At 46.6% G+C, this 23,389-nt stretch overlaps 1 protein-coding gene across 3 annotated transcripts in view; it reads right to left on the bottom strand.

Annotated features, from left to right (window-relative positions):
• The window catches only part of FMNL3 (formin like 3), a 51,247-nt gene that overhangs the window by 16,471 nt on the left and 11,387 nt on the right, over window positions 1–23,389 (bottom strand). For all 3 annotated transcript variants that reach the window (XM_039882095.1, XM_039882093.1, XM_039882096.1), the window contains exons 2-4: window positions 5,012–5,095; window positions 2,920–3,000; window positions 2,573–2,649 (exon numbers count right to left, since the gene is read on the bottom strand). In XM_039882095.1, the coding sequence (XP_039738029.1) occupies window positions 2,573–2,649; window positions 2,920–3,000; window positions 5,012–5,095 (242 nt within the window). The remainder of the gene's footprint in view (window positions 1–2,572; window positions 2,650–2,919; window positions 3,001–5,011; window positions 5,096–23,389) is intronic.

The raw sequence follows: 23,389 nt of genomic DNA, 5'->3' as shown, positions 1-23,389 counted from the left end.
GAACTCAAGTCATGCAGAATGGTTGTGACCACTCAGAGCCAGACTGAGAGGTTGGGCCCCTTCAGCCAGGGAGGCAGGAGGGTAGACACTAGGGCTCCCTAAAGACAATGGCAGACTGGGGCAGCTCCACCATTCTGCCTGCAGGCCTTTTGGGCTGAGATATTCCTGGCAAGGAAGTAAAGAGCGGGTCCCAGGAGGGCTGTTATAGGACAGGTTCATTCCATAGCACAGAGGGACATAAAGCTCTCAGGATGAAACTCTGACTCTCCTGAGTGCTCTGTTCTCTCAGAAGGTCTGGGGTCTTTATAGGCCAGCTGCACTCAACAGCCCTGCCAGGCGGCTTCTTCCCAAAAGCGCCATGTTTGCCGACCACACCCAGAGCTAGAGAGAGGCTGGGCTGGAGCACCAGGCCTGCCTGAGATCTGGCAGCAGGCTCTGGCTGAGGCTGACTGACACCGGAGCTGCCTGAAGTTAGCTTCCTCTCTGGGGGCCGACAGGCCTCCCGTTTCCTGTCTGTCTGCTCTCCAGCTCCCCACCCCCTTCTCATTTCCTGTCTGAGTCTACACTGCTATTTTCGGGATCTTGACACTTTGAGGAGAGGTTAAAGGGCACTTAGGCAAGGCTGAGAAACCAATACAAAGCAAGGAGAGGAGGAGCTGCCCAGGCTCTGGAATCTCATTTCCCAGCCCTCTCCACTCCAGGGTCTCAGTTCCCATCAGGCTGCCCCTGCACACCCAGCTTCTGCAGGCCCCAGGCCGATCAGGCTGTGGCCGAAGCAGGATACTCCTCTCCCTACCTTGCCCTGGGCTCCTACCACCCCGGAGCATGCTCCACACCCTAGCCGGACAGCCTGACTAACTTCCTGCCCAGAAATCCTGGAAGGATCCTGGCTCTCCTGTATGCTACTCAGAGAAGCCACAGTTCAGATGACAGGAGCTCCTAAGATGCCAGACACTAAGCCGTTCCCTGGGAACCAAGGACCAGGTCCAAGCCCTCTAACTTGTATGCCAACTGCCAAGGGGCCCTAGGCCTGGGAAACATGCTGCTCTGTCCCCAGCTCCTGGCCAGTGCCCAGAGGGGCGGGCACCAGGTAGAAGGGGAGGGCAGAAGGGACTGTCACACACTGCTCTGTTGCCCTCTCCAGAGAAAAGCAGACCCCCAACATCACACAGGAAGACTTAATAAGGAAGACAGGAGGGCCTGAGAAGGAGGGTAGGAGGGAAGAACAGGCCCTGTGGAGGAGTGCAGGGTAGGTGGCGCTCTCTAAGCTGCCATCTGTGTCACTCTTGCCGTCACAGTCGTGGCAGCTGAGGAGGCCCTGACAGTTTTCCTCTCTCTGAAGAGTCACCAAATAAAGGTGAAAGCTTCGTTACACGTTTCCTAGTGGGTCAGCTTTCAATGTCTGGTTCACAGAAGAGGTGTGAAAACCAACTCTGGCCACTGAGCACACCTACAGAGGCCAGGAACTATCCTTTTCCTGTTCTCTCCTGTGTCATTTTTCCTGTGACTGCTGAAGCAGCTGGCTACATACGCGTAGCCTCTACAAGAGCCCTTGGGTAAGCTCAGTCTAGGGGTGGACAAGTGGGCAGCTGCCATGGACAGAAGGAGAAGGTGGATGATGTCATTTGGTTCTTTTCACCCCTGTTCTCAGGAAGCCCAGGACCCTGGGACTGATACCTGCCTGGCGACCCCCACCCCTACCTATGGCTCAACTTCCTACTCATGTAAGCTCTCAATATTTGTGCCAGGCCCCTTGGTCAAGATTGCAGCCCTGCCTGCAGTTCTCTATCAGGTGTCCCTCACCGTCCTTTGTGTACACATTCTCTCTCCCTTTCTCTCTCTTTCTCTTTCTCTCCCTCCCCCCACCCACCCCCCGTCTCTCCCTCTCTCTCACTTTCACTATATATACTATGGCCGGTTTTGGTTTTATGAAACAGACCACTGCCATCTTTCACTGTACCTGACGAATTAGCCCTCTGCCTGTTCAGCATGTCTGGTTCCCCATCATAGACTGAAGAAAAAAAAAGACTCACACAGTTCCTAGGGGCCCTGTCAATGGATAGCAGTACCAGGGTCTGTTAATAACAGAAGATGTTCAACCCCTGGTCCCCACGGCCTCAGATCTTCTTTCCTGGTACTTCAAGAAACTTCTACTCATTTTAATACTGTCTCAAAATCAAGCAAATAACCTTCTGGGCAACAAACAGTCCAGGAACTAGGTCTTAGCTACCCAATGTAATATGCTCCCCCATCCCCGTCCCTCTCTGGGCCTTCCTTGGCCCGGTCCCAGGCCACAGGCAGATTTCAGTCTTAGCTGCTGTGAGAACGTCTTCCACTCAAAGCCACAGGATGAGGACCCCAGGAGAGGTCCCAAGCTTGCCAGCAGCATCCAGTCAGCAGCTGGCAGAGCTGAGGGGGAGAGGCCAGAAAAGGAACAGTCTGAAGTTCTAGGGAACCAAAGCCATTCAAGGGGCAACTCTGCCCCCTGGCAGAGAGATAAACAGGCACACCATCCTCAGAGGACATCAGATCCTGAGTGACCAAGAGGCTCTGATGGCCAAATCTGACTCACCCAATGTGGTTGGTACGAAGTGAGATCTCCAGCTCCCTCAGTACTTTGGTGGACTCCTGCACTCTCCTCCTGAACTTCTGTAAACATGGAATTTTCTGTCACCGATGGAGGCCCCAATCCAACTTCACAGAACCAACAAAAGGGGTAGAAAAGGGAAAGGGAAAGGATACAAGAGGGCAGTGATAGGCCTTCTCTCTATCATCAGGCAGCCACTCCAGGCGCATGGCCTCTGAACCCAGAAACCCAACTCCCACTGCAGAAGCAGATGGCCCACCCCAAGTCAAAGGACTCCACACCACAGGACTATAAAGGGCAGCGAGATGGGGCCTCCCTGCCTCACACTTCACCTTCCGAGTTACACTGGGGTCCAAGAAGCTCTGCAGTTTCTGGATATAAGTATGCGGAGGGTTCTTCACCTGGAATCGTTCCTGTAAGGGAAACACACGTGTGCACCTGATGTTCTGAGGAGTGCTGAGGAAGTAGAGCACTCACTGCGTTCGATGTGAAGGGACCCAGCCTCCTAAAGGTGTCACCTGGCCCTGAACAACACCTAAACTGTAGATTCCCTTCCCTGACCTGTCTTCGGGTGCCTCCCATATGTTACCATCTTCCCCTCCTCCCATTAGCCTAGATTTTTCCATGTCAAAATTATTTTAAGAGCCTGATGCTTGCTGTGTAGATGCAGAGATCGAAGAGCTGTGAACAGCACCCATAACAAAGGTGATTGGGGAAACTGTTGTTCACTGCCTAGCCAACTGATGGATGGGAGTAGGAAGGCCAAGGGAAGGGGTGCCAATCCTTATAGAGATTGACTTTCTCAGCTCTGAACCCAGAATTTGGGGCTGGACTGGTTTTGCAACATTAACACAGCTCAGGGCTGCAAACACACTTTCTGCTCCTTGCCTAGGCCCTAGGCCCCAACAGTCCAAAGCAACATCAGTGCTGAAGATTGTTTTCAGCAAGGTCATTCCTCGATCTCCTTCAACACAGGGCATGAGACCATGCCCTCACCATTTTGGCCGAAACCCCTTATCTGACCCAAGGGGAAACTCAGGAAAAACTCAGGCACTCCGGTCCTGTAAAGGCCTTCACAACTGAGATATCTGAAGACTTGGGGGTAGAGGGGCCAGAAAAGCCCAGAAGAATGATATAATGTTAGAAAATAGGAACTAAAAGCAAAATGAAAGGAAAAAAGGAAGGTTTGAGAATGAGCTAAAATAATGTGACCTAGAAAAGACTAAGAGCTTATCAGTTAAAGAAACTCAGTAACAAGGGTTGCTGTTCTTCAAAACTCAAGCACATGCTCACCATGTTCGCCAACTCCTCCTAATGCAGAACACAAGGAAATGGGCCTTTGTTGGAGAGGGAGGGACCTGGACTAGGCTCTCTGAGGCATAATCCTACCTTAGGTCAAGCGGCGTGACTTGGGAGACAGAGGAGCCTCATGGTTAGCACAGAGTCGGCTGCTTGAGCCCTGGCTCCATCGCCCTGACTCCATCACTTACTAGGGTTCCTCATCTACAAAATATAACAGGTGCCTTCCTTACAAGGTTTTTGCAAGGATTAAATGAGATATTTAAGTAAATGCAAAGTGCTTGATCCACAATAAGCGCTCAATAAATGCTAGCTATTATGATTTTACTCAGTGTTTGAAAATAAATAATAAATTTACTCATGCAAGGCTCCATGGCAAACTGCTGGGCAAACACACTGCCTGCACTGTGTCAGGTGCTTCCACACTTCCCAAGAGGTAAGGCAGCAGAAGCCAACGCACCTAGCCCTATAGGCAGGCCTGTCTGAGTTCAGACTTGTGACTTTGATCTTCAACCGTCTAAAGGAGAAAAAGCCAGGCAGTTGGTCTTAGTTCTTAGTTCTGAGCTAAGTAATAACCTCTGTATTGTCGTCCAGCTCTAAACACTATTCATGTAGTGAGAGCTTCTAATAATCACATTCTAAGATTTGGGAACAAGAGACTAGAGGACTGGGGCTTCTTGTTCATAAAAGTCTGTAAATAATGAGAAAAATCCTGCTGCTTGCCATGTTTGGGGCAGAGTGAGAGAGAGACATGGTCTTTTGCATTATTACCCCGTCAGGCACAGCCTTCACCCTGGGGAAAGGCAGAAACAGGCGCTGCTAAAAAACTACCTAACTCCTCCACAGCTGACCTACACTCCAGACCTACACAAACCTCCTTTAGGCCACTGCCTGTTGGGAAGAAATCAAGATGGCTCTTTGTAGGAGCTAGAGGGGAACTCAGTCTACCAGCCCTATCTCTGTTAGAAGAGTCCTTCTTGGAACAGGAAGTGGGTATAGACTGAGGCCAAGTTCAGACCAGCTTCTTCAACAGACTCCAAGGCTGCAATCCATGCCTTTGGCCCTGCTGCCTCCTCCAGCTCAAGACACAACCCTCACCTCCTGGCCCTGGCCCTAACTCCTTACCTGGTCACAGATCAGATCCCACTTCTTCTCATTGTCATATTGCCGCAGGAGCCGGGCCTTGTCGGGAGGCAGGTTCATGGAGCTCTGAGGAGAGAACCTGAGTCAACGGGGCTGAATGTGCCCACCCCCCCACACACACACACCTAGAGGAGAGAAAAGCTAGACTACGCACGCACACCTTTCCTCTCCTGGACCCTCAGTTCACCCTGACACTCTATCACTGATAAGGAAGGCTCAGAGAAGCGGGACAGACCCCCCCACCTCCTCTTCATATTTACTTCAGTTTGGGTGAACAATGTTTTCTAAACCATATGTCATGGAATCAATTTAGTGAATCGAGATTATCTTTATCTTGAAGGAAAATGAACAGATTAAAATAGAAGATACCAGAATTCATTGCAAGTAGGAAATATAATGAAGCTTTCATAAAGCTTTTTTCTTTTATAGTTTATGTATATACGTATACACATACACATATAGGTTATGCTGTAAAATATGTTTCTTCACATGGGACAGGTCAAAAAAGTTTGAGAGCCACCAGTTTAAAGCGGAAATTTTCAATCTGCTTTTCTCCCATGGCCTGAGAGATGGGTGGCCTTCCTGTACTATGCACACCCATGGGCAAATCCTGAGCCACCCACAGCCTGTGTAGATGCTACAACTCTACCCTTTTGTCTCATATCAGGATACAAGTGAAGGAGAAGGACATTAGCATAAAGATAACTTCTCAGAATATTTTTAGGAAATAACTTTTAAAACTTTAGTACTTTATTAGTAGCAAATTACTTACAACACACAGCTCCCAATTAATTTATAGTAAAGTGTCCTAACTTCTTGTTGAGACACTCTAATTTAGAACATAAGACAGATCAGATATCATTTTACTTTGTTCACTACTGAATAAAAGTGTAGGTGAGTGAGTCAGTGAGTGAGTGAAGCACAAGGCATCCATGACCTGGCCACACCCAGGCCAGCAGCCTCTATCCCCATCCAGCCAAGCCTCTCTGCTAACGAGTCCGGCTACCTGTGTTGCAGGTCACAACCCTTGCCCCTAAAGGCAGATCACTGCACCTGCCCCACCCCCATACTCCTGAATCAAATACGATCTCCCACCTGCAGTACCATAGCTCTCCGATAACCCGCATGACTTCCCACAAATCCAGCCCCCTCCCGAGCACACTGCAGGCCACCTGGAGGGCCTTCCTCTCATCTTTCTCTCCTTTGCCGACTGCTCCCGAGTTCAGCTCTAACCCAAGCATGACCACTTGGTTTACTTCTTCCCGCTCCTTGATATCCCAATCCCTGGGGACATGAATTGTGTGCACCAAGGAGTCACAAACCCTGCATTAGTCCAGAAGAAGCAGGAGTATCCTGTGAGTGGGCCCTCCATTTTCTAGGAAACCAAAAAAAAAGTCCTTATACATTTATTTCTACCATACATATCTATTATGCATTTATCTACAGACATACGATTAAACCAGAGAGGGCCCACTGCTGATGCAATACCAATGGCTGCATGGGTGGGGGGTGGCAGTGGGGCAGGGACGGCAAATACAACCCCAAATGCTCTCTCCAGAACTACTTTGCTAAGGGCCAATCTCGGCATGTCTGTGTGCAGAGCAGAAGCCCACAACATAACAGGGACTCAAAGGTCAAAGGCAGGCCGGAGCAAGGTCTCCCACCTAACCAGGGCCAGGCTGCTGCCAGCTGAACCAAAAGGGAGACTGGAACAGAAACAGTCCTCAGGCCTCATTCTGGTTCTGTGCACATGCTAAGCACATCACTGTCATCTGCCCATTTCTCTCAAGTCTGCATCATGAAAACAGTTTTCTATTGTCTCCCTTGGAAGAAAGCCACTGGGGAAAGGGTCGGGGTAGCATGTCACTACTGTGGCAAATATGACATCCCGTCTACAACAACTTCCTCCCTCAGCCACTCAATGCCAGCTGCTGCGGCCTCCCACTTCCCCACCAGGTGAACTGGTGAGAAAACACTTGGTACTCCTGAGACTTCAAATACAGAGGAAAGTCATTCCCTTAGGGAACCCTAATCTGAGAGCATGCAAGAGGCATATCAGGGACCTGGTCAAACATTAGATGCTCAGAAGAGATGAACCCCTAGAGTATAAAAACAGGTGGCAGAAGCACAAATCAACTCTGACCACAAGCCCACATCCTCCAGTCTATAGTTCTGGGTAGCACCTTCCGGACTGTGATGCCAGCCTTCTTTGCTTCTTTGGGGCTGAAGTGTGATGGGGAAGAAAGTGGGTAGGGGGAATTCCCCCAGCCTCCGGTACTCTCACAAGAATTTGGTCACTGGCTGTGGGGTGGGAACAGGGCCTGGTCAGGGCAGTTCTCTCCCTGGCAGACAAGGTCGTTGGGGCTTCTGCTTCCATCTGATAATGTGCGTGAGTCCAGTAGCACTCCAATGTCCTGAGGAAGCTGCTCTGCCCTAAGGAAGGACAACTTCCTGAGTTCCGGGGACAGCTGTGGAGCAAACCTGACAAGGTTCCGGTCTCAGTCAAAGGTTTGCTTCCTTGACACTTTCCTTCAGCGGTTCCGCAGGGACTGTGGGCTCTTAGAAGGCAGATGCAAGGCTAAGCTCTTGCTACCTCCTTGCTGGGACCTTTGTTGATCAGGAAGGAGGCACAGCTGTCTTGGAACAGAGGCCACTGGAGTTGGTGCAAGAGCAACTTTGGGCTCTTCAGAGCTGCTGAACCTCAGTTCTGAACCTGAGCTCGTCCATAAAACGAGATAATCTCACTACTTCCCAGGGTTTTATGAGGATTAAATGATAAACATTTTATGTTTGTATGTGTCTAGAACACTGTGGGTGTTCAACATAGTTCCCTTCCCCTTCCTCCTAAAACGCCTGTGTAATGTGGTGACATCCCAAGGACCCGCCTTCTCATTTCTGGATTGTCTCTCTATCTCAGCCTCTGTTCCTCCTTCAGCAACTGCTTCTCAACATTCTGAAGATATAGCAATCCTTTACTTTTTCTTTGATCCCCCTCTGGTTTCCTCTAAGACTAGAAGGCAATTAAATACCACCATCCTTGGGACGGGGAGACCCCAGGAAGATGGGAGGAGAAGAGGAGGATGAACTCAAACTGAAAGCAACTCTGAGACTGAGTCCTAAGTCAGAGGGAACCAGCAAGAAGTCTAATAATAAAAACCAGTAACGGGAAGAAGCAGAAAGGGGTGGATCTGATGCTTCTCCAGCAAGGCAACTCTGGTTTACTGCCAGTTTGAGGCCAGGCAGAGTGTCCTGTTCAAAGGCCAATACCCTTCTGGGTTCTGTAGGAGCAAGGCACCTTTACTCCTCAGCTGACCCCTTCCCCCCAGTGAAGCTGAGGAGGAGGAAGGCAGATCTGGTCACAGAGGTTCCCTTCTCTTTCCTGCTCTGCACCCCCAGCCAGTTAGCCCCTCCTCATTTCCTTCCCATTGCAGGGAGGGAAATGCCGGTGGGGTTGGGGTTTCCTTCAGCTGAAGGCCCTGCTTTGGGACTCACCCCTGACTTGTCGGTATCCTTGGGCCAGGCCTGGGGAAAACCCAACACACAAGAAATAGGCACCACCAAAAACTCCCGGCTGTTTCTTTGGCCCCAGTCAATCATGACAAATCTTAGGAAGAGAGACAAAAATGGCATAGCTCCTCTGAGAGGCAGGGAGTAAAATATCTGAAACTTTCCTGCAAGGGGGATTCTGGAGGCTTTAAGGAAGGCAGGCAGGGGATGTTTTGAGCAAATACAGAATGTGAGTTAGTGGTTTCCTTAATATTTTCCCTTTCAGAACTACTCCCCAAATCCCCTACGGCTGGACACTTCTCCCAAGCGTGGTAGCCCCAGGCCCAAGTGAGGAACCCTGGGAAGCTGAATCTAGAACTTCCCTGGAGATGAAATAAGGCACTGTCCTGGGCACCATATGCTGCCGAGCCCCTGGCCACAGCTGCCACCATGTCCTTTTGGGCATCCATAGATCAGCCCATTGTATAGGGCAAAGGTGGAATGTGGTAGGAGGCATGAAGTTTGGGAGTCCAGGGCAACACTGGGCACAAAGACCCATCCCCAGTCGACGAAAGGACAGAGCATTAGGAGTGGCTCAGCCTACCCTCCACTTGTCTCTTACTGGTAGGCAGTAGGCACAGCTGTGGCCAGCTGGGCACTGCTCCCAAAGGGCACGAGCCCAAAGGGTGGGAGGTACCAGCTCCTGGGCCTCGCCCCCCTTGGCGGCCACAGTCAGCCCTGCCGCAGTAGCAGCTCCCAGACAATGAGAGTTATTTTCAGCCAGTGCTTTAACACAAGCCAGCTGGCCAATACGCAGGGCGGGAGTCCTCCTCCACCCAGCCCGCCCAGATGGCAGGCAGGCCCAGCCCACTGCCTACGCTGCCGCCACCTCTGCGTCACTGTTTATCTCGCTGTTTCAGCACAGCTCCTTCTAAGTCCCCTCCAAAACTACAATCCTGTCAAAAGGAAACCAAAAAAAATCAGAGAGTTTGATCAAAGGTCCAAAAGCTAAAATGAAAAGGTCCAGACATGGGAAGCACAGCAGCCCCTCCAAACACCCACACTTTTCCCCAGCCCCGTGACTGGCGGGTGTAGCACATGGGAGGAAGTGGAATGTATTGGTGGCCAGATCTCACTGCAGCCTCCATGGACCCAGGCGCCGAGCCTGGCTTTGCTGCCAGCCTGGAAGATGAAGCTCAAGACTGTTCTCACCTGCCTCTCTCTCCCATCATCTTTCTTTTCAGAGCTCAGGTTTGGGGAAGATAACTTGAAACAGCCAGCCTGGGATGAGCCTGAAACAACTGTGAAAGGTTCTGGGAGAAGAACCATATCCTGTGGCAGAAAGGAAATCACAGGAACAGTTCATGACACTTGGCTGGAGGGAGAGGTACCACGCCCTGTGATGGAATGGGGTGAACATTTCAACCAGCTCCCCCTCACATTGGAGAGTTCAAGAATAGGAAGGGGCAGAGAGCAGCAGTCACCTCCCTGGACTCTAGGCCACCAGCCCTGGTGATGCCAAACCCACAACCTCAACAGTGCAGCTCCCCCTCTGCTCCTCATTCTTCCTCCACCTGCCACTCTATGCACAGGAGCTCATGGGTGCAATACAACTCTAACCAAACACACACAGGCCTGAGCTGCTTATGAGAAAGCTGCTGGGGTACCTCATGACACAAGACATCAGTAAAGAGGGTGCACCATGATTTAAATGTCTATAGTGGCTTATGTCTGGCTTTTTGTCTTTATTTAATTGAAGCTATCACTTTGGGGACAAGCTGCCAGGGTAAAGCCAGCATTCACAGGCTCCCAGCCCTGTCTGGAGAACGTGCTTCTGTGGTCACTGATGACTCTATAACCAGAAATGACTTGCTGAGCAGTTACAGGCCAAGTCCCTGAGCAGCCTGGAGGAAAAAGAGATGGATTCACCAGATGTCTCAGGCTGAGCTCTGCAACTCGCATCAAAGAAGTCGGATAAAGGGGAGGTCCTAGAAACCCATCGAACAGAGGTGGCTTTTTCCAAATACAACTCTGCCCCCAATGTCCCTTCTTCATCCTAGAGGACTCCTCCATTGGATTCTGAGAAGGCAAAGGAAGTTGGCCATGTCCCAATGCCATCAAAGCACCCAGCTCTACCTTCTGCCACACTGCTGGCCTCACACCTGACATCAGGTAACCCCTGCAAGTAACCTGGCTCCCTGACCCTGGCTGAGGACACCTACTCAGCCAAGAAGCACACAATCTCAGAAAAAAGAACCCTTGTTAGCTCTGAGACCCCAGGCCCTAGCTAAAAAGCCACTGCTACAGCAACTTGATCTGTCTGCTGGCTCCTCAGCCCCTCCTCGCGGTTAGCCAGACCCACACACTCCCCAGTTACGCAGAATGGAAACTATTCTGCTGGGGGCAGCCGGCTTTCCAAAGCCAAGGAGTCCTGGGGCAGAACCTCACATGCTCCCTGCAGCCAACCAAGGTCCTCCCTTCTCTTCATTGATATTCTGCCCTCCTGCCTGGGGAGCCCTATAGGTAGTGCTACCTCTCAGAGGACACAATATGTTTAGGGTTACATCCCACAAAAGAAGGGTATGTTACTCTCCCCAGGCCACAGACCATTACTCACTAAGACTCAATACGTCTCCCTCCCAGGGTCTCTCATCCATACCTTCCCTTCCAGTCCCACTATCACCACCATGTAGGCCCCTACTGCTCACTCCTGACCCTCTGGGATAACCTTCCAGCTGGCATCCCTACTTCCAGCCTTCAACCCCCAACCAACCTGAATGTGGATGAAATTTCTAAACCTCCTAGCACATAAGATAAATTGTTTCTTCTCATTTCAGAAATCTTCTCTGACTCCTTATCATTTACACAAGAAAACCTGAACTCCTTGGCCTACTGTTCTTACTATCTTAAAATAAGAAAGAGCTTCAGAAGATTACCCCAGCCTGACCCCAGCATCTTTGACCAGCCTTATCCTCTCCTGGATTCTCTCCTAAAACAGCCACTCTTTTCATAATCTTTGCTTGTAATTGATGTTCCCCCAATCTTCTGAATCTCTACCTATTACTACCTGACTCAAAATCCAAGAGCTCTGTGGCTACCTAACCTAATCAGCCCATCTTCTGAGCTTTAAAGTATAATCATATGTGAAGAAAGACAAGGCAGAGACTTGCTTGTTATCCCCGTCTTCTCAACTTCCTTAGTATAGAACCTCCATTATTCATTTGAGCACTTGCAGGCCCAGAATTAATATTTCTCATCTTCCCTGACATTCGAGTGTGGCTATGACCTTGTAGAATGCAAGCAGTAGTGTACACCTTCTGAGAAATATCATTAAAGGGTGAGAATATACCTTTCTTTTCTCCTTTCTGCTTCCAGCTAGTTGGAATGCAGAAGTAATGGCTGGAACTTCAGCAGCTATTCTGAACCATGAGATAACCCTGAAAATGGGATTCCAGATGGGTGAAAAAACAGGAAAGAAAACACCTGGTCACTGATACCACGGACCTTAACACAAATTTAATGTGTTCCGTAAGTGTCTCTTCATGTGTGAGTTTCCTCTATTCACAACTAGAACATGAACTCAAGGATAAGGGTCATATCTTATCCTTCTTTGAATCATGTACAGGTGCTTACTAAATAATTGATTGATCCTGCTACTACATCTCCCACCGCCAAGTCCTTTGTTCAGCTCCTTTATTTTTAGAGGGATTATCCAACTTCTCACCATTGTCCTATTTCTGAGCTCTCTTTCCTTTAATCTACTTTTTGTTCTATAGCCCAAATTACTTACTTTATATGCTGCTTCTTCCTCGGCAAACTTCCAGACTTCTCAATCTGAGTTTCAACTCTGTCCTTCAGTTTATGCCATAAGTCTAAGCCACTTACCTGTCCTACTCTTTATCTAGACTCTTCTTATAGCTTGCTAGACTACAGGCTCCTGGGCACAGGGATCACCACCAGCTTGTTTACGACTATAGTAGGTGCTCAATAAAGACCAGGCAAGTTGAATTTCCCCCATAATATATTCCTCTTCCTCCTGTCCCTAAGTTTTCTACTATATTACACCCCAGAGAGATCATCCTCTTCCCAATTGCCAGCCATGCCCCTCCTCCAATTCACAACAGGTAATATCCCATCTTCTCTAGCAAATCTTTCATAAATGAGAGTGGCAAGACCTACCACCCCTCAATCCCCAAACAGTGTCTCTACATATTTACTAATGCCTTTAAAACATGTTCATGGAGTTGTAATTTATGACTTATAAGGCCTCTTCACCTTTTCTTGTATGTTCAATAAATATCCTATCACAAGTCTCACAGTATGGTTAAAACACTAAATGAGGAGCCACACTGCCCTGGTATGAATCCTGGCTACCACTTACTACGTGTATAGCCTTGGAAGAGTTATTTAATCTCTATGAGCTTGGTTTCCTCATTTATAAAATGGACATAGAAATAGTACCTACTTCACAGGGTTGCTATGATGATTAAACAAGTTAATATATGTAAAGCATTTAAATCAGAACCTAGGTAGTAAATGTTACACATAATGCTAGCTGAGATTTTTTTGTATGTGTATTTTTTATTCAATATTTTGCTAAAAAACTGTATGCCAAGCACTAAGCTAGGAGCTACGGATATAAAAATAAATAGGGCAGGAACCCTATATTCAGGAAGTTTATATCCAGAGAGCAAGGCTGACAAGCAAACCAGGGGTGAGTATAGACAGCACGGCTGTGAGAGGTGCACATGGCACTGTGGGATCCCTGGGAGGTAACATCTAATTGAACAGAGGAGTCATGTAAGGCTTCCTGTAAGAAATGCTATAGGATTTAGTCTTAAACATCAAGCACGAGGGAGTCAGGCAAAGGTAACAAAGGAGGGGGAGATAGCGATATTCTAGGTAAGGAGACAGCATTTACAAACACGTGGAAGCACAAAACACCATAAAAAGTCCAAGAGTCTCCAAGTGATTTGCGATAATAAAATGAAAGTGTATATGAGAAAATTACAGCAGGCAGGAAACAGCCAGATGACAAAGGGTTTTAGGAACTAGGGTAAGTATGAGCAGGATAATAATGATGCTACCATCAAAACAAAAATAGTAATAATGATAAAAGCTAACATTTATTGACAGAACTGTGATAATAGCTCCATATGAATTATATCACTTAATGCTCATAACAACTCTGTGAAGGTGAAACTATGATTATTCCCATTTTATAAGTGAGGAAACAAAGGTGTTGAAAAGCCATGGTACTTGCCCAGAGTCGCATAGCCAGTATGTGGTGGAGCCGAGATTTGAACCCAATTCTGACCCTAATACTTGAGCTTGTATCCCCACACAATGCCTCCTCTGAGACAATAATGACATTAGCCTTCCTCTGTGCCTCTTCAAATTGTACGCATCCTTCAGGACCAATACAATCAACCTTCCTCATGAAACCTCCCCAAAAACAGCCCTCACATCACACACTTCTTCTCCTGAACTTAGGTGGGTTTTACTGCCTTTAACTCCTACTGATGATTGTATTCGATCATTCCTCCAACACTAGTGTCTTTGATGTATCATGTATTGTGCCAAATGGAAGACCTGTTTTGCTTTGTGGTAACTTGTATATTTACAAAGAAAGGGGAAACTATGACTTATAAACATCTCTGGGTCAGGCACTGTGGTAGACCCTTTAATTACAAGATTTCTTGGAAGATTCACTTCTTTCTCTTATTGTTATTCACCTTTCACATTCTGTATTCTGAACTAGACTACGAGCTCTGTGAGACCATGGACTTTACCTTAAACACACTTGTTCTTAGACATGGATGCCTAGCACACAGAAGTTCAATAGATACTGTGGCTGTTCATGTGGACAGCAGAGGCTGGCTGGGGGCAGCACACCGTCTTACCCAGTGCATGGGCTAGGGAGCCAGCTCTGGCTCTCCAGGATTCTCATTGTAAGTCCAGGAGCTTATTATCAAACCATAAAACTTAATGAATCCCATCCTATTTCCAGTGTACATGTGGGAGGGGCATGACTTTTGCTTTATAGAAGGGTAAACTGAGGCCTGGCATGGGCACACATCTGTCACAAGTCATATTGGCAGGGGAGAGGCACTACAAGTCTTCTGTGTCTCCTTGCTTTTTCAATTGCTCCCAAGTGGAGGTCCTCAGCTTCAGTGCCCCTGTCCTCTTTGGGGAGGAATCACAGTGACTCTGGTCTGCTATCAATCCATGAGCCCTACTCCCAACATTGTCCCCCTTGATATCCTGAAGGCCAGAGCTTGACAGCAGAAGTCATAGCTGCCCACATCCCAACTCCATCTTTGAGTGTCCCAGCTTTTTCACATCTCATCTGATTGTCCAACTAGCAAAAAAATACTCTTTGGAGTGAGCCTTCTGAGAGTTCCCATCTTATGACCCAAAGAAACCCTGGATCTTCTCTGCTTCTTGCAACGTCTGGCATCCTAAGTGCTATATTCACTCAGGGTCACAAAGCAGGAGAAAAACATTACTGTAAATCTCTTATATACCATGCACTTTTCTCATATGATCTCACTGTTCTCAATAACCACTGGAGATAAAATATTATACGTGTTTAAGTGGGGAGAGAATTAAGAATCTGGGATCGACTGGCTCGAGGTCACACAGAAAGTGGAGAACTCAGATTCAAACCCAGATATGCAGACTGTAACATAACTTTTGCCAGGACATGGCTTTTTCTACCATGTCCTGCCATCTCCTTACAAAGAAAACAAATCTCCATTTCTAACTTGGTAAGGTTCACCTGGATTTGTCTGGCTGGCTTCAGCTGATCATCAAACAGCACAACTGAGGAGGAACCAGCTGAATGAATGAAGCATGTGTGCTGGACACCTAAAGTTCAAGGCTTCTGTCTCAGAATAAAAGAGTGACCATGTGAAGAAAAGGGAACTGTCCTCTTGGTTACCACATGGTGACAATTCTCTCATATCTGAATGACATTTCAAACATTCAGAATGCTACAGATAACAGAATGGGCTTTGGAATCAGGGACGACCTAGATCTGAATCCTGGTACTTTTCATGAGACAGTGGGAAAAGTATTAAACTTCTCTGAACTCATTTCTTCATCTATAAAATAAAGATTATAATATCTACCTCCCGTAAGAATTGAATGAAGAGATGAATGAAAAACACTGCATGGTGCCTGGCACAGGAGAAGAGCTCTATGAATTATAACTGGGCGGAGCTACTCCAGGCACTGCCGCTGACCCAAGTTAGCTTGTAAGCACATAGGCAAAATACAATCTCAAAGTACTTTAAAATGCATAAAAGAGAGACTATATAGATATAGCTGACCAGTATAGGTTAAATATATTTATTTATATGTTTATTATTTCTCTAGGTTAGAGCAATCGCACACATGCCCCTCTGAAAGATAAGACTGAGACACCAATAGCCACCCAGGGGATTCACAGAAAAGTTGGAACCAGAATTCAGGGAGACAGAATTGAGTCACTAAGGTGCTCTGCTGAGTGACTGGGGACAACTTCTCTAACCCTCTGGAGGAGATTTGTCTTCTGCCTTATCTCAAATCCCTCACTTCTCCCACTTTCTCTCGACTTCCTCAGGTTAAGCCTGTGGTCTACAAATCTGAGGTCTGATTCTGCCACAAATCTCTGTTTTCGGCCCTCTCACCTAAACTACTCTTCTCAACTACATAAGTCCTGGGAGCTGTCCCTCCCAGTCACTGAAGGGCTGTGCTATCTGCGGAAATATAGAGAAAGGCATGAGAACCTTTCAGCCCCAAATTTTAGTTGACCAGTAGATACTGATGGGATAGAAATAAATATTTCTGTCCCAAACTTCTCCTTTGAGCTTTAGCTTTAAATATCCAATCACTCATTACAACTTGCACCCAGACTTCCACAGGCTCTACAACCTCACGTGCCTCCAACTGGCCTCACTTTCCCTTCTGTTATTTTTATTCCCGTGTTCTCTTAACCAGTGGTACCTCCATCTAACTAATCTAGCAAGCTAGAAATCTGAAATCCTAAATTCTCCCTTTTCCCTCATCTCTACCTTCCCAATGTCAAATGTAATCAGTCACCATGTCCTCAAAATTTAATCTTTTTAATTATTTATTGATTTTTCTCATCATTTCCACCATGCAAACCACCCCTCGTACAGGCTCCCATCATTGTCACCACTACCAGGCCCCCATTGAGCTGCCTACCTCTAATTCTGATTCTCTGCTAGACTGTCAGACTGACCTGCCCACAATTCAAAATCGGACAACACCGCTCTCCTATGAAAAGCATGAAGTACAGTCCCTTCAAAACGGCATTCAAAGCCCTCCTTATCACTTCAGCCTTCGCTCTCACCACTCGGCCTTATACCTCACACTCTAACAGCCCCAAGCAGCTGCATGAGGATTCTCTGAACACATCATGCTGTCTCACCTTCATGTCTCTGCCCATGCTGGCCCCTGTACCTAGAATGCTTTCTCTCTCACACTTCTCCAAATCTTAATTATCCCTGTAGCCAGGCAGTGTTCCCCTGGCCCCACCTCTCCCCTGTGCTCCTTGGACGCTCCTCATATCTGTACCACTGCACTTCCCAAGCTGTACATTGCAATTATATGTTTAATGTGTTTGTCTCCCCCTCTAGACTGAACTCCTGGGGCAGACACTGTCTTAGTCATGTTTTCTTCTCTGGCATTTAACACAATTCTAAATACTTGATATATGCTTGTTGCATGAATGAACACCAGGGTGCACTTGGGGAGTCTTTGAGGGCTGGTATTGTGTCCCTCTCCCCATCTTCAGGTGGGGAAGATGACACCTTAACCAGTCTGTTCGCCACCTCAGAGACCCTCCACACTACCAGGGTACTGACGTGAATCTTTACCTTTACCTGTTTTGCCATAGAGTAGGCCTCTGTGCTCTCTTGCCTCTGAGACAATCAGAGGCAGCTGGTACTTTGCAATGTCATGACGCCATCTTGACATTTCCCTGGGCATCTATAGGCTACGAGTGCTAGGTGGTTTCTTTACAATTCTTGGAGGGAATTGACTGAGAAGCTAGATGTCACCAGATACTGTTTAGCTGGCTACCCCTCAACTCTTGAGGTTATGCTTACAGCTTTTAACAAGGATATTCCAAGGAAATGACAAATGCTTTGGGAGCTCACCAGGACCTGTTGTCCCATAAATGCACAAGATTCTTAATTCCTTAGTCTCTCATGATGCCAGCAGTAATTAGCAACTAATAGCTGGTATTGGACCATTAATCTGGAACTCATGCCAGATGCAACAGAAAATAATGTGCAGACATGAGCACTTTACAAGGGATTCACCAAGTGCCCTGACTGCCAGGGCCTGAGGATAATGAGTGCTTGTGTGATGCTGATTCTGCTGAGCGGCAAGCAAAAACAAAATACCACAAGCACAAATAAGAAGTCTGTCCAAAGTAAGGGGCCCAAAGCATACTGTAGACACAGAAGGTTCACATGAAGATGCTCTTTCCCAGTTAGCTATTTCTCATCCATCCATTTGAGAACATCATCTGGGCCTCACTCTAAGGCTAGCATTGAGGTGAGGGAAGTGCCAATCTGCAAATGAGCTTGCATAACAGTGGCCTCCACCACCCCAGAGTTCAATACAGTCCCAGGAGTACAAGTCTCAACCTTGGCAGGCCTACATTGGCTGTTCTGGCCTTGGTAAAAGTCCCAGTCTGAAAGGTTCTTAAAGTCCAATCCTTTAATGGCTGTACCAGAGGTGAAAAGGGCAGACCAAGGACTACGCTGGTTCATGGAGGTCCTAAGGCCTGTGAAAAAGTCATGACAAGGGCAACAGCATCAAGTAGAAAGGCAGGGGACTAACATACGGAGTGCGGTTTAGTGATTTTACAACTCTGAGATACACAGAACCAGTCTCTACCCATCAGCAAAAGTATTTCTTGAATATTCTCCTTAATACCAAACCCCTGACTTTGAGAGGTTAGTGATCTTAGAATATTTCAACTTAAAATTTATTGAGCACCCACTATGCCAGACATTGCCCTGAATCCTTTACATATGCTATTTAATCCTCACGAAATCCCTAGAAGCTAAGTAGTATTACCCTGATTATACAGATAAAGAAACTGAGGCTCGAAGAAGCTAAGGCACTGGCCCAAGGTCACAGAGCTAATAAATGGAAGAGCCAGGATTCAAATCCAAATCCACTGAGCCCTGAAGCTCTTACAAAAGGCCTGGCTGGGCATCCAGTCATAGGCAGAAGAATCCCTGCATTCCTTGCAGTTTCTCAGGCCAGACTTCTTCCTCCTCTAGCCAAGAACACACAAAGTGACTTCAAGAAATCTTGAGAGAATCAGGCTTGAGGAGCCCTGGAAAGACAGGTCTCTACTTACAGTTAATCAGCACCCTGCCCCACCCTGCAGACAGTTCTGACAAGTGGAGCCGAGGAGAGGCAACCATAAGATCCTGGGGCGAGAATCCAGCTGGGCCCCTAGACGGGCACTGATCTGACCCCTGCCCAGACTGGCTGCACCACCATGGGGAGCCCTTTCCTTGAAGAAATGCTGGGAGCCAGGATTTAGAGTCCACAGATAGTTGCCTTTTACTGTTTCCCTTTGCTTTCATACCTGAATCCCAAAATTTGCCTTGTCACCTTATCTAAAATATTGCCCCCATTTCTCTCTATCCCCTTACCTTCTTTTTCTTCATTGCACTTACTGCTACTTAATATTATATTATATACCTGTATCTTTTTTGGTTTTCTCCCCAAAACAATGTGAACTCTATGGGGCAGGTCTCTTTGTCTCTTTTGTTCACTATGGTATTCCTAACATCTAAAATACAGAGCAAACATTCAATAAAATTTTGTTAAATGAATAAATGAGTGATCGCACAATCAAACATTTAAAAACTCTACTTTCATCCCAGTGTGCTACATAAGAAGCAAGACTGAATAATGCCAACTGCCCGGGCAGCCGCATCAAACCTGTCATTGGACCCTAACATCCCATCCTGTATCTCCCTAAAGTTCCCATAGCTCACCCCCAGGCTTACAAATCCTAACCTGCCAGGCACTAAAGGCAGAAAATGGAGCAGCGCCTAGGGAGGAGACACATTTCTCCTCCAGTTAAATACAGCCCAGGACCTCAGCAAATTAAAAGCTCCCTCTTTACTGAATCCACTCAGCTTTAGTTATAGGTCGCACTTTTTATTTTTGTAACCAGCCAATTCACCAAATTATAGGCTCAGGCCACCGGGAGGCATGCCAAACACTGGGGCCAACCTAACAGAGGCACTGCCCTTTTTGGACTGAGTGGGGGCATAGGAGTGAGGGCTGAGTACCAGTCAAACCTGAAAGGGCAGAGAGCATGATAGCTCTGCTAGGCAGAGTTGAGTGAGGAGCCTGGCCTCACTCAGGCCAATATGCTGGCCAGAAGGGAGCCAGATTCCAGGGCTCTCCACACAAACAGCCACAATGAGCTCTTAAAACTATAAAGCAGATCGGGTCACTCCATCTAAAATTAATATTCAAACTCCTTACCAAGGCAGACCAACAAGGTCCCCATGACCTGAGCCCTGCTCACCTCTCTTCTGCCTTCTCATACATCTCTTTAGCATCCTAATCAACCAATCTGGCATTCCTTCAGTTCCTCGAATGTGCAAAGTTCCTTTCTACCGCAAGGCTTGTGTAGGTTATTTTCTCTTCCTAGAACCCCTTCTCCCAGATCTTTACATACGACTATGACATGAATTGGGATGGATAGGTCTGTAAGACTGGAGTAGAGAGAACACTAAGGTGTCTTTTACAACAGACTAGTGAAGCAATGAGAAAAACTATAGCAGTGGTAGTAGATATGGAGAAGGTGATAGAAGAAATAGCCCAGAGTGATTCTCAAGTGTCTGGGATGAGGGAGGGTGCCATTCCCCTACCCCCTTCCCTAATACAGTGTGTAAGAAAACACTAGCAGGTAGAAAGTGGATCGCAAACACTGGACACTGTTACTATGCAATGAAATGTGTTAAGCAGCTACCGTGAACAATCATACAAATTATTTAGTACAAGACATTTCACTCCAAAGGAAGTCAAGAAAGATTTAACAAAGGAAAGAATTAGCCCAAAACTTGATAACTAGAAATGGAAGCTTTTACATTTTTGGACTTCTGCAGTTCTGAGGTAAACTGTAGAATCATTTACTACCCAGTTTTAAAGCAAATTATTCTGATTCTCTAACCTGCAAGGATTAATCACTTATTTCTCATATATTGCAATCATTCACCATTAATGAACAAACCCATGAATGGCCAGGAAGCACTTACCAATTAATCTCTAAGCTGGGCAGGAAGACCTCCATAGACTTTTCTAACAATCAGTGGCTCTTCAGACAAAATTTTCTGTGAACTGATCATCCATTCTAAGCCAAGCTCACCTCTCTGTAACAGGACTCCTCTAACCCAGCAGGCAGGACTCCCAGCTGCCCCTCATATAGCTGTTCATTCTCCCTCTTTAATTCCCTCCCATATGCTGCTTCCTGGCCTATGGGAGGGAACAGCCTCCTCTCTCCTAATCCATACTTGTCACCTTTAAAACCTGACTTAAAGTCCATGCCCTTCTTAGAGCATTGCCAGATTAACAATTCTATGCCATGCTGACCCTCCCCTAACTCTCCAATCCTTCTGTGCCTGTAGCAGGGAGACACCCATCACCCTATGATCTCATTTGGTCCTCACGAATACATGATTTGGAAAGACAAATAGTATCCCCATATTATGAGTAAGATTAGGCACACAGAATGCCCCATGGACAACCTGAGGACACACACTTGTTTTAATTCTCTAGTTGTTCAACGTACAGTTCTAAATATATCTTCTGTCTCTCCAGCTTAGCGAGCATTGTCTTCTATTTCTTTGGTATTCTCCAAAGCACTTGAGAAAGTGCTGTGTATACAGTAGGCACCTAAGACATATTTCCTTAATAAATCAAGGAAGGAAGGAAAATGAAATGAAAATAGATCGTCTTCAAGGCTGTTTGTCTCTGGCCCTCATTTAGCTATTCTCTCCTAACAATCTGTTCTTTGCCTCCCAAGGACATAATTTATAATTAAGTATTTATTTAATATCTGTCTTTCGGGGTGGCTCCATAGTGTAGTGGTTAGCATGTCTGCTTTACATGCAGAAGGTCCTAGGTTCGTGCCCCAGATGGAGCCATGGACCATACTCCAGGTGCGCCAGGCCTCCCAGGGGCACCAAGCTCTCGATGCATAGCAAGAGTGCGTGGGAGGAGACACCCACCTTCAGAGATCCAATTCTTAAGGGGAGACAGCAACATCCATAGGTCAGGGGTGGAAGTAGGAGAAGGGGAAAAAAAGTCTGTCTTTCCTTCTAAACTCCATGAAGGCAAAGGCGATATTTATTTTTTCATATACCCTGTGTACATCCCAAAATAATTTAAAAGAATAAAGCTCATTGAATAGCCAATGTCCTAGTATGAGAGCTGGGATCCAAATCCAAAGCCTGAATCTTCCCACCACCTCTTAGCAAAGGAAGACTTGTCTTGGAACTTTCCCTACATTCTGCCATAATCTGCACAATGCCCTCCAAAGCAGAACTGATTGCAAAGGGGGCTGACCCTAGGAAAAGGAGGAGATTGTTGTTTAAGATGTGGGCTTTGGAGTCAGACTGCTTGGATTTAAATCCTGACTTTACCATCTACTAACTGTGTGATCCTAAATGAGCCATTTAACCTCCTTGGACCTCAGTTTCCTCACCTATAAAATGGAGATGATAACTACTGCATACAGTGGTGATGATTAAATGAGATGCTGTGTGTAAAGAGCTTTGCATGGTGCCTAGCATGAGATTAGCACTCAATAAATGTTAGCTATTAAAGTGATTAGCTATCCGTAGTCCTAGGAAACAAGAATCTAGAGAACGTGGCTTCCATGGGAGTCAGGGCTGTTGAACTGACTTGACTTTGAGAAGCTTAGCTGCAGTGAAGCCCAGAGCTCATGCGTATTCTCTTTGCTGAATTTACCTGCTACATAGCTCTGCTAAGGCTGGAGGTACAGTTTTCACTGGCCTGGGAATGAAAGGCTAAAAATATACAGCCCGGCTGTGTCTGGGGGATTAAGATCATACCTACATTTAAGAATTTAAAATACAGCCTCAGGGCAGGAGAACATCTCTTAGGATTCTTTCTACTCTGACAACTAGTGCCAAGTTCAGCACAGGGCAGGGAAAGGGCTGTGGCCAGTTGCTGATCCCACTAGTGGTCTTTCTCTCTCTTGCTCTTTTTTTGGCTCAGTGCAGAGAATAAGAGAGTGGAGCTTTCTTTTTTGCAATAAAAGTTGAGTCCTCCTCCCCTATTTTTATTCTCCCTTTTCTCGTAAAGGAGGAATAAATACATGAGCACATATTATTTTTTAAAAATCAATTAAAAAGCTTATAGAATAAAAAATGAGTCACTCTTCAGCCACCAACACTATCCATCCCCTTCCATATGTCACCACAGTTAACAGCTTGGTGTTGATTCTTCCCAGCCTTTTTTCTATACATTTACAGACAAATATATATTTACAGACAAATTTATAAAGCATTATATATGGTCTTCTTTTAATTGCCTTTTCGGATTATTTATACACATATCTTGGAGATTCCCATCAGCCACAGGCATATATTGGGTGCCTACCCAGTGCCAGGTATTTGGCTATACAGTGATAAGCATACATAAAGTCTCCACCCTTGTGGAGTCAGCTGTCTGGGGAGACAGATAATAAATGAGTAATCAAACAAATAATTTCAAAATGGGAAATAATACAAAAGAAATTAATAAGATGCTAAGACAGAGGACAATATGGGAGGGAGGCCTCTCTTAGAGGTGTCA

This window comes from Pteropus medius, unplaced genomic scaffold (genome assembly GCF_902729225.1).
Source record: "Pteropus medius unplaced genomic scaffold, Ma_sr-lr_union100, whole genome shotgun sequence".
In the NCBI taxonomy this organism is placed as follows: domain Eukaryota; kingdom Metazoa; phylum Chordata; class Mammalia; order Chiroptera; family Pteropodidae; genus Pteropus; species Pteropus medius.
Note: the sequence above shows the minus strand (reverse complement) of the source record. Positions and strands in the feature narration are given on the sequence as shown.